Consider the following 10,506-nt stretch of genomic DNA (forward strand, 5'->3'; position numbering starts at 1 on the left):
TGATGACTTTAGAAATCAAATGAATGAATTTTTTTGAAATTATCGTTGACTACCTCAAATAACTTAATTTTCTCGAACGAGAAGAGCTTCGTGCTAATAATATATTATAAAACTAAGAGCATATATAATAATGAGAGAGCCATAGATGAATATGAGAAAAGAAGGGGAGATATTTATTTGATTTCCAATCAAGTACATGTTAATAATGTTGTACATGTCCTATTTATATGACTAAGAATATAAAAAATATATTAATGAATAGAAAGATGAAGTGATAGATCTCTTAACATTAAATGGGAGATGAAAAATTAAAAATCTTAATCGAGGTAAGTGAAAGGATAGACCTTCAATTATAATCACATTCACTTATATTTTTAAATACATTCAATTTTTTAAATACCGTTAATGAATAAATTTTATTAAAAAAATTAAGAAAATAAATTTTAATTATAAAAATAAAGATAAATGTGTAGACAGTAAAATTTATAAATAATTACAGATAATGTAAAATGAATATAAGTATGCTAATAAAATATATTAATATAACAAATACGTGCTACGTGAGCACTATTTATTTTTGTTTTCAGAGGCCGTATATATTAACATATGTGATATGCCCTTATAAATCAAATAATTATTTTTTAATAATAATACATTAACCACGTGTTCTAAAATTTAACCAGTCTGTTTTTTTCTTAATTATTCACTTTGATCTCGTCTTCTTCTCTTGTTGCGAGTGTTTCTTCTTGTTGGCTTTGATTTCGCTAATGTTCTTCGAAACAACCGCGTGTTGTTAGGGATATCCTCTGATTCTCATATCGAAGCTTTGTAGATAGTGTTAAAAATCCGATCTTTTCCTTCTCTGCAACTTGGGAATCGGCTCGCCTTAATTTAAAAGGGGAAGCTTTCCTGCGCATCCTTTATGGCTTCCAACAACCATCTCTTCTCTACGAGCTTCCACGGCGCGAACCTCCCCTCCTTCGCTACGAGCTTGAGTTGCTGCTTCAGAAGAGCCCGCCATTATCCGACTCAAGCTTCTGATGAGCTTCCGTCAGCCGCTGTGAGATTGAAGCTGGCAAACGAAGGCGAATCGAGCAGACAAGTCGCTTCTTTTGGAGCTCCAGGTTTCCTGCAGAAGGAGAAATTGACTGTCGCTGTCGATGTAGATGAAGGTGATCACTGCAGCTCCATAGTCGCCTAATGCATTTTGTTCATTTCATGTTTTATTATTTCCTCTCCTCGATCTCCAGTTCTTGGAAGCTTCCTCTCTGCTCTGAACCAATTCATCGCCGACCACTACTCCTCCAATCATTCCGTCTCTGAATATCATGTTTACGACTTCTGCAAGGTACTACTATCTTATAAACTGGAGAAGATGCTCCATCTTTTTTATGCGAGTCAACTCTCACTGACAAACGACTCAATCGACAGATATGGAAGTGCTCTCAAGCGGAAGGTACGCTTCATCCTGTAATATAATCTTTCTAACGCACTCATTATGATTAATGCCTCGGCTGTGTTTTAGCCAACATCCGAGTTCATGAGTTCTTCAAAACTCCTTACTTCAAACTGGGCATTCATCCCATCCCTGGTGCTCGATCTGCTCTCACTAACCTGTCCAGTTTCTGCAACTTGTTGGTCGTCACGTAAGCATTCCGAACTCTGCATCCGCAGCATCCATTATTCACTGCCTTCTACTGTTGACTCGTTTCCTTCAACAGATCTCGACAGAATGTCATCAGGGATCACACGGTTGAGTGGATAGAAAAATACTTCCCTGGCCTGTTCCGAGAGATCCACTTCGGCAACCATTTCTCTCTGCACGGAGCTTCTAGATCAAAATCCGACATTTGCAGGTGAACAGACCTTCTTCTTCTTCTTCTTCTTCTTTAACAGTGTATCAGATTGCACCTGTATGATCTTACAGGTGTTTGGGAGCTCAGGTTCTGATTGACGATAACCCCAAGTATGCTCTCGAGTGTGCAGAGATCGGCATGAAGGCTCTGCTCTTCGATTACCAGAGTTCTTACCCTTGGTCACGGACAGGCTCGGCGACTGCGCATCCGATGGTGACAGAGGTCCATGACTGGCGAGAGGTAGAAGACAAGTTGCAGGCATGGATGCTCGCTTAGAGCTGGATGTTTCTTAATTTACAGCTGTGCTTCAGATTGCGAGATGGAAGAGAAGAGATACATCATACATTCAGACTTGCAAAGTAAAAAAATGGAATTAACTCTCACTGGAAATAGATACCATTTTGCTTTTAGAAATTTACAATAAAAAAAAAATATGGAAGGTGTTGACGTGAATAAACGAATTGAATGGGTTGTAAATGCAAATATCACGTACTTAACGCCACTGGAGACAAACTGGAGGGTATTCTCTTAATTATGGAAAGTACGAGGTTTTGCAATAAAATATAAAAGACAGCTTCCGTGAGGATTGCCAAAAGGGCCGTTTCTCTCTTTCCTCCCTTTCTCTCTCCTGTTCTCGATCTCTCGATCGCGATCGATTAGGTTTGCTTCTCCTGATCATTTCCTTCGATTGGTTTTTGTGGTTTGTTTATTGATATATTATGAATTGCTTATTCAGGTGGTCGATTTGATTGTAGATTTTCTTTTTGGGATCGAACGCCGCCTTGAGTATGAGGGTATCGATTGAGGATCTGGATCTCTCTCCGGGATAATTTCGATCCGATATAATTGGTTGATTTTTCTGAAATTCCTCTCTAAGATCTTGATTGGGAGATTTGGAAGAAAGATGAATAATTTGAATTTGATTATTGGTGCTCAAGCTAACGGGGCGCCAGTTAGCGGGGGAGGACTCAGGTATCATTTTTCTTCAATTCGATTATCTTCCTCCTCGATGAAGTTGCGTCAGACCTCCTGATTTTGATTGTCAACTCTTATTGCGGTGATTCTATTATTTGTATTTTGTATTTGTTAGCTTTCCGTTTGTCTAGTGGATCTGCTGCCCTATTTTTTCTGGAGAGCTTTCTTGTGTTTAATGTTCGAGTAGATCTTTTCTTTCTTCTAGCATTAACATTATGCATTTTTAGCTTACAGTTCAAGTCTAATTTTCATGATAGAGTTATATTCCATGGAATCATTAATTTAAGTTTTTCTGTTCAAGTGGATCGATGAACATGCCTGGTTATTTCCATGATGTAACATTGAATTGTTAGCTATGAACTAGACTATTGGTTGAAAATTTCACGCATTGTTGATATGGATCACATTATGTGGATGTAATAATGTTTCATATTACCATGAGAACTCATGTTTGTTTCTTTCACAACAGTCAAAACTTGAAGTTCAGTTATGGATATGCAAGCTCTCCAGGTAAAAGGTCTTCGATGGAGGACTTCTATGAAACAAGAATTGATTGTGTAGATGACCAAATTGTAGGCTTGTTTGGTGTATTTGATGGTAAGATTGTCTCCAGTTTCTGTCTAGTATTTCCTATTTAGTATGTTTCAGTATTTTATTTTCTTAAATTTTTAAGTGGCAAAAGTTGGAAAATGTTCTCATGAATATCCTTAACATGCCTCTTTGAATAAATCTTAAATAGGATTTTGTTGTTGGAGTTCTTATGCACTCATTATCTTGATGTCAGTTTTTTACCATAATCGTATGATGTGCAGGTCATGGTGGTGCACAAGTGGCAGAGTATGTTAAACAGAACCTTTTCAGCAACTTACTTTTGCATCCCAAGTTCATTAGTGATACCAAATCAGCTCTAGGTGATGCTAGTTTCCTTTTGTTATGTCTGGATATTTAAGTTAGAGAATCTAACTTTGTAAAATTTATTTGAATTTCTTCAGCTGATGCATACAAACATACGGATTCGGAGTTTTTAAAATGTGAGAACAGCCTAAATCGAGAGGCTGGTTCAACTGCTTCAACTGCAGTTCTTGTTGGTGACCGGTTAGTTGTAGCTAATGTTGGAGACTCCAGAGTTGTTATATGTAGGGGAGGAGATGGTAAGACCCAGTATTTACATTCAATTAACTTGAATTAGCTAATTTAAAGTTGTATGATTCACTAAAACTTCTAAGAACTAGACCCAGAAAGCAATATGAATAAGATCAAAGAAATGTGGGTCCTGATCGAATTAGAAAATTATTATATTCTAGATTACAGACTCTTAAGCCATGACTGGAGGAACAGCTGAAGTGAATAATTGTGTGCTAGATTACAGACTCTTTGGCCATCCTTTGAAGATCTATAGATTGTTTTATATTGTTACAGCAATCTTCATTGTTTAATCATACAGTGGAGACTTCCTTGATCCTTAATAATCTCATGGTTCACTTTGTATATATATATATATATTTTTATCAAGTACCACTGAATAATGCCTTCTAAATATACTCAAATTCCCATTTCATTTATGAATTATGAGCAATAAATCGTGTAGGGTTGTTCATTTGTTTTTTGGTTGAAAGATATGCGCTTATATTCTACATGTGTGTTGCAGTTTTGCATTTTGTTTTCTTCTTCCCTTCCTTTCCCCTTCATTCAAATTTGTTTATTCATTAATGGTCAAACTGATTCAAATATTTTCATGTGAAGATACTCTGAGCCTCATGCAAAATTTAGAATCTTGTCTTTTGATACATCATGTGCAGTAAATTTTTCTAGGACTTAATTTTGGGATCACTTTTTTTCATTGAATGCTAAATTAAAATCATGGTAGAGTAGTACACAAGATTTCAAAGTTTGATTGTAAGGGAATATAAATTTTTTACTTCCCAAGTGGTTTGCTGTTAAAAGCTAGCCATCTTACCAGAAATATCTTAACATATCAAGAGATTAGTTTTCAAGTGAAGGATTTGTTGATCACTTTCAGAACCATATATATTCTAAAACTAATGTGCTGGTTCAGAACAGAAACAATTTTCTTAGAATTGTTTGAAGTTTCATAAACCAACACTTTATGATATGAGCACAGGAAATAGCGAACCTATTAATTGACCTTCTTAAAATTCCCTCACTACTAGGCCTTCTAATAAGTTCCTATTGCCCCATGTGCAGCGCTAGCTGTCTCAAGGGATCACAAGCCTGACCAAACAGATGAGAGGCAAAGGATTGAGGAGGCAGGAGGCTTTGTTATGTGGGCTGGTATTTATCACTCCTCTAGCCTTACCTTTCATTGCATGAATATTTGTTTAACCTTGACTTTGTGACTACAGGAACATGGCGTGTTGGCGGTGTTCTTGCTGTTTCTCGTGCATTTGGTGATAGGCATTTGAAGCGATTTGTTGTTGCAGATCCTGACATCCATGTTTGACCTAACCCTTCTTTTCTTCTCTACAATATCCAATAAACTATAATGTTTCTTTGGCAATGTGCTATTAGATTTCACTGTTGATTTTTCTGATCCCAAATAAGTACTCATTGCTTGATGCAGGAGGAGGTGGTTGATGGATCTCTCGAATTTGTGATCCTTGCAAGTGATGGATTATGGGATGTTGTTTCAAACGAGGTACTATGCATCCATGGTTTTAAAATCTGAAGTATATTTAAGTGAAGAAACAAAACATAAATTTCATGAAGTGGATTTGTGCCTTTGTAGTTTAAGTGTATTGGTCTGATTTGAAATAAATCTAATATGTAATAACAATTTCTATCGTTATTTATGTATAAAACTAAGAGTATAGCTTATTTTATTTGTAAGTGTTTATCTTATTTCCCTTTAGAAATATGCTATAGACTTATACAAATAGTAAATCACTTGTATCTTAAGTTTTAAATTTGTATAGGTATGATTTGAACTTCGACAAGACTTGTGGCTACCAGTTAGTCTAAGTTAAGTGCAAAAATAATTACACCCATTAATAGGAAACATAAATCAGTAAATTAAATGATAAATAAATGTTGAATTAGATTTTCCTTTTTTGCTTGAGTATAACATTAATACTTCAAAGAATAAGAACCCTGATCAATTTCTAAACATAAATTGCTCCGCTTCTAAACAGATTCCAAAATAAAAGGTCCCTGAACTTATAGATAAGATCTAAAGTGAATTGTTAAAAATTAATTCGATTTTATGCTTGAAAATATCAATAAATTAGAAAATGCTAAAGGTTTGTACATTAATTTAATTGATTTGAAAAAAAATTGTATGTGCTGCATTAAAGCTCAGCTTCGTTCTTAATTTTTTTTAAAATTTTAGTGCCATATAAAATTATAAACATTATTGTTATTCCAAAAATGAGTATGCTAATAACTAATGAGAGTTTTGCAAAATAATATCTAGTACTTTCATTCATTCATAAATGAGAACAAAATCCCTGCAACTCATTGAATATTTGCCTAAAAGTCCATGCTGGCCGGCAACTGAACACACAACTCTTGCCCTTTCTCAACCGGACTTGGGACCGGCTATTGCGGGTTAACAAAATCCATGCAACTACAACTTATAAATTATTTTCTTTCATTCATTAACAAGGGAAGATTAACTAAGATGTCACTGATAGAATAAAAGAGGTTGACCGGTTAAAATAACATTTTACCGTTTCCACACACCTCTTAAGCTAAATGAAATCAATGTCAAATGTGGGCTGATGTTGGTTATGAAACAACACAAGTAAAATCAATTATAAAATATGTGATGGATACATGAGATAATTGTGATTTGTTTATAAAAATGATTAAGTTATCTAGAATATGTTAAAAATGTTGTATTAGTTAAATTAACTAATTTGAGTGTGCATAGAAAATGTAGATTCAGTAGATTTCTTTATTTAGATTGAATTTGTGAATCTGAATCTTTAATGAATAAGACCGATAATTTTATGCATCACTATAGGCAGTCATAGTAGATTTACCCATTGATGTTGAATCTTGTTGTGATGAATATTTGCTGAACAAGTTGTCCTTCAGAATGATAAACACAAAAATGAATTCTCAAAAACTTTGCCTGCGTGTTTAACAATTCCCTCTAAGAAATGAAAGAAAAGATCTATCACTACTTGCTGATAGAATCCCATTCCGTACAGGAAGCTGTGGAGATGGTGAAACCCTTTGAGGCTCCAGAGCAAGCAGCAAAGAAGCTGTTGCAGGAGGCGTATCAAAGAGGCAGTGCAGACAATATAACCTGTGTTGTCGTGCGTTTCTTGGCCGGGACGGATGAATCTACGAGAGAGTAAGCGGTGCAGGTAGAAAGCCTCCCTCTGCTTCCTTTTCGCTTTTATCCCTCTATGTTGTCTGTAATTGATTTAGGATTTGGAATTTGGCAATAAGAATTGGTTGCTCTTATATTTGGAGTGATCAATGGTGTTGTTTCTGTGCTTGTTGGGGTACTTTAAATGCCCTCCTGGAAGCTAACCTACTGAATTTGCGTGAATGTATGTGGTACATGATTATGAACCTGATGAACATTGATTGTAATACAGATATTTTCTTTTAGATATGGTAAAATGTTTATTTTTTTTTTAAGTTGGCATCAGGTATTCGGTTTACACTTACTAATCCTGAGTGATCGGTTTGGTCCTATGAAAATTTTTTAGCAACCACTAGAGTAAATCAGGAAGTACTCGGTAAGCGGCTAGTACAATGTCCATTTTGATTCCTATGACACAATTCTACTTAATGATGTGACAAATGTGGTCTATTAATGCATGATTTAATTTCTTAGCCTACAAGATGACAAAATATTTCATATGGATTTGATTGGTGTCATGTGGTAGTAACCACATGGTTTGTCTAATGATACCAACATGAGCCAATTTATAATTTCCCCCATTCATGCTACCACATTTTGTTTATTTATTTATTTTTACTTGCATTAATCCACCAATATATTCATAGAGGATGTTTCTTGCTCCTCCACAATATTTCTTAATCATTGTAATGACTTGCAAGTTCTGTTTTGTTTCAGTTTATTGGCCGCATTAAAGTTACATTATACAACTAAACATCAAGCAATCTTTTTACATATTGAATGAAAGAAAGTATATATGCCCTCTCAACCTATGGATAGGGGTAAATGTTAACTCTACTAGTAGTTTAATGGTTGGATTATTATGACCGAGGTTGACCAATCTCTATAGATAGAGCCATAGACTAGTTTGTTCTTGTTGTCCTTAATCTATGCCATCTCGACCTTAAAAAAGTAATCGACACTGAGCTAGTACTTTCCCTATATGTGTACCATTGCACACTCTAAGTAAAATACATTAATGAGTAATAATTATTACATTTATATGCTAAGGTACAATTATTATAAATTATACAAATATGCTTCACTATATAATCTTCATATAAAACAAGAAGTTAAACATTTAACAAAACGTTACAATATGATTAAAATAACTAAGGAGAAGAGGTGTTCCATTACAAAGGAATTTTTGTCTTGGTCAAACGACCACATGGAGCTTGAGGTCGGCATGGCACATGCAATGCCCAAAGCTTTGCTCATCATGTATGGCTTGCATGTGCCTTCATCTTCACCCTTTTAGATCTTGTCCATTTCCCATATCTTGACACCCACCCTTTAAAAATTCCCTTTCACTTTCTAACTTAACATTTTTATTTTTATTTTAGATAGAGTTCACGGATCCCAGCTTTAAAAATAATCTCTTATAAAATAGAATAGACTCTTTCTTGAGACTTTATATTGACAAAAATTTTATATACTGGACTGTCCTTTTTATACTCTTTGTATTAATCATTCATAATTTAACTTAGGCAAAGTAAATAGATAAAAATATATAGAAAAAAAAAGAAATAGGAGTAGTTCAATTTGATGATGTTCCCTAATGGTTGTGCAACTTAAACTCGGTCCCACTACCAATAAATTGAACATGACTCGTACCTTGTGAGTTCAATGTATCCACTTAAACAAGACACCAACACACATGTTATGGCACATGAGCCATTGCCAAGGAGCACAATTTGGAGGTGGGGCCAACCAACACAAGATCTATCGAGATCAGATCGGGCCCACTCGACTCAACAACAAAACTTAGAAATATCTTATTCTGACTAGAACATTGTCATTGTATGCCTCACATGGCTGGTAGCCATTGCGATAACAAGGCAGTTTGATTCCACTGCTCACTAACCGCCCAACAATACTATAATACATCAAATCTTTTGTGACACAATGAGTTTGAAAATGAAAGATTAATTAATTTAATTTACTTTACTCCAATGAGCTCGATGACAAAGTTGTTTACGATCAATTCCCACGAAGTTAATTCTCGAGTACATGATTTACTTCTCTTCATCTTCTTGTTATGGGACCGACAGCGACGACTTTTAACGTGGCAAAATCACCTTTTTGCTTCATCCTACATGAAAGAAGGACAAGGATGGTCTGTGTATATAAAGGGAAGGAGAGAGGCAAAGGAAAGAACACTCCAGTGCAATTGCATATTCCACTTCCTCTGTCTCTTGCAGATTAGTCCAAGATGCCAAAGTTGCAGAGGTATAGAGGAGTAAGGCAGCGCCACTGGGGCTCGTGGGTCTCAGAAATCCGCCACCCGATACTGTAACTAATTGATACATAAAACTAAAGCTTTTCATTCAGGCATTTCGTCGAACAGTTTACTGACCTGTAGGCTGGGATCCAGGAAGACGCGGATCTGGCTGGGGACGTTCGAGACGGCGGAGGACGCGGCACGGGCGTACGACGAGGCGGCGCGGCTGATGTGCGGCCCCAAGGCCCGCACCAACTTCCCCCCGGCGGCCGGATCGGCGGCGGCGCTGTCGCCGAGCCTGGTGGCGAAGCTGGAGAAGTGCTGCTCCGCGGCGGGGTCGACCGCCAAGAGGACGGCGAAGGAGGAGGATGAGGAGGAGGAGATGGGCGATGAGTACATCGAGGAGATGATCGAGGAGCTCATATACGATGGTTCCTTAGAGATCTCGTGCTCTTCCTCTTCCTCCTTTGCTTGCTCCTCATATGTTTGAGGAAATGCCAGACAGAGCTTATATTCACTTTTAAGCCACACAGTTGATGTACACATGGGAGTTTGGTGGTTGCTCTATGCATCTACATGCAACTTTGAGCATTTACTTGTCAATAAATCCTACATTTTCTGCTTAATTAATTTAGCCATATTCTAATAATTAATAAACTCTTAATATGATAAAAAAAATTATAAATTGACTAAGGTTGGAAAGTTTGTCTGTACCACTGCCTGGTTAAGGCTCCCAGTCCTTGTACCAAAGGACTTGGTTGCTTCCAGTCATGTATTCTACCATCAGTGGTGCCGGAGTGGCATCGCCGGCGCTAATGGTCGAAAGTTGACGCCTTTGGCACTGGATTACCTATAGGAGCGATTTCGGCGCTTGATTCTTACTGCCTTGTGGATGCGGCGGAGGTTGCGAGTGCGGAGAACGTTGGCCGGCGCTGCTCTTCCAAGGTGCCGTTCAGCAGAGAAAGTTGAGCTCAGATGATCGAGGAGGAGTCTGATCGTTCGCGCTCGATGAAAGGCGATGTCGCAGACGGTGTCAGGGGGAGGCCCGAGGAAGAGATGGATGGTGGAATCGCCGGCGT

The 10,506-nt window shown here is 36.9% G+C and overlaps 3 protein-coding genes across 4 annotated transcripts; all 3 read left to right on the forward strand.

Moving 5' to 3' along the window:
• The first annotated feature begins 922 nt into the window (after window positions 1-922).
• On the forward strand, window positions 923-2,132 carry LOC122054725. Its single transcript, XM_042616163.1, has 6 exons — window positions 923-1,172; window positions 1,251-1,348; window positions 1,432-1,456; window positions 1,526-1,646; window positions 1,722-1,856; window positions 1,928-2,132. The coding sequence occupies exons 1-6, from the start codon at window positions 923-925 to the stop codon at window positions 2,130-2,132; spliced, it is 834 nt and encodes a 277-aa protein (XP_042472097.1).
• A 267-nt stretch (window positions 2,133-2,399) lies between these two features.
• LOC122056073 (probable protein phosphatase 2C 59) lies at window positions 2,400-7,412 on the forward strand. 2 transcript variants are annotated; one of them, XM_042617852.1, is made up of 9 exons: window positions 2,400-2,516; window positions 2,612-2,828; window positions 3,301-3,428; window positions 3,644-3,742; window positions 3,824-3,982; window positions 5,037-5,123; window positions 5,195-5,286; window positions 5,413-5,487; window positions 7,004-7,412. In XM_042617852.1, the coding sequence occupies exons 2-9, from the start codon at window positions 2,761-2,763 to the stop codon at window positions 7,151-7,153; spliced, it is 858 nt and encodes a 285-aa protein (XP_042473786.1). In that variant the 5' UTR covers window positions 2,400-2,516; window positions 2,612-2,760; the 3' UTR covers window positions 7,154-7,412. The 2 variants fall into 2 exon arrangements, with proteins under 2 accessions (XP_042473786.1, XP_042473785.1); XM_042617851.1 differs by having other exon boundaries at window positions 2,407-2,516; window positions 2,593-2,828.
• Window positions 7,413-9,226: 1,814 nt separating this feature from the next.
• Window positions 9,227-10,053, forward strand: LOC121968115 (ethylene-responsive transcription factor ERF003-like). Its single transcript, XM_042518615.1, has 2 exons — window positions 9,227-9,498; window positions 9,581-10,053. The coding sequence occupies exons 1-2, from the start codon at window positions 9,419-9,421 to the stop codon at window positions 9,915-9,917; spliced, it is 417 nt and encodes a 138-aa protein (XP_042374549.1). The 5' UTR covers window positions 9,227-9,418; the 3' UTR covers window positions 9,918-10,053.
• The last annotated feature ends 453 nt before the right edge of the window (window positions 10,054-10,506 follow it).

This window comes from Zingiber officinale, chromosome 3B, assembly GCF_018446385.1.
Source record: "Zingiber officinale cultivar Zhangliang chromosome 3B, Zo_v1.1, whole genome shotgun sequence".
In the NCBI taxonomy this organism is placed as follows: Eukaryota; Viridiplantae; Streptophyta; class Magnoliopsida; order Zingiberales; family Zingiberaceae; genus Zingiber; species Zingiber officinale.

Bases quoted from the DNA above. Each gene is read 5' to 3' on its own strand.
- LOC122054725 (XM_042616163.1), top strand. From the start codon at position 923: ATGGCTTCCAACAACCATCTCTTCTCTACGAGCTTCCACGGCGCGAAC. The intron at 1,173-1,250 runs GTGATCACTGCA...CTCGATCTCCAG, and splicing joins CGCTGTCGATGTAGATGAAG to TTCTTGGAAGCTTCCTCTCT. The intron at 1,857-1,927 runs GTGAACAGACCT...ATGATCTTACAG, and splicing joins TCAAAATCCGACATTTGCAG to GTGTTTGGGAGCTCAGGTTC.
- LOC122056073 (XM_042617852.1), top strand. From the start codon at position 2,761: ATGAATAATTTGAATTTGATTATTGGTGCTCAAGCTAACGGGGCGCCA. The intron at 3,429-3,643 runs GTAAGATTGTCT...TATGATGTGCAG, and splicing joins CTTGTTTGGTGTATTTGATG to GTCATGGTGGTGCACAAGTG. The intron at 5,488-7,003 runs GTACTATGCATC...CATTCCGTACAG, and splicing joins GGGATGTTGTTTCAAACGAG to GAAGCTGTGGAGATGGTGAA.
- LOC121968115 (XM_042518615.1), top strand. From the start codon at position 9,419: ATGCCAAAGTTGCAGAGGTATAGAGGAGTAAGGCAGCGCCACTGGGGC. The intron at 9,499-9,580 runs GTAACTAATTGA...GCTGGGATCCAG, and splicing joins GAAATCCGCCACCCGATACT to GAAGACGCGGATCTGGCTGG.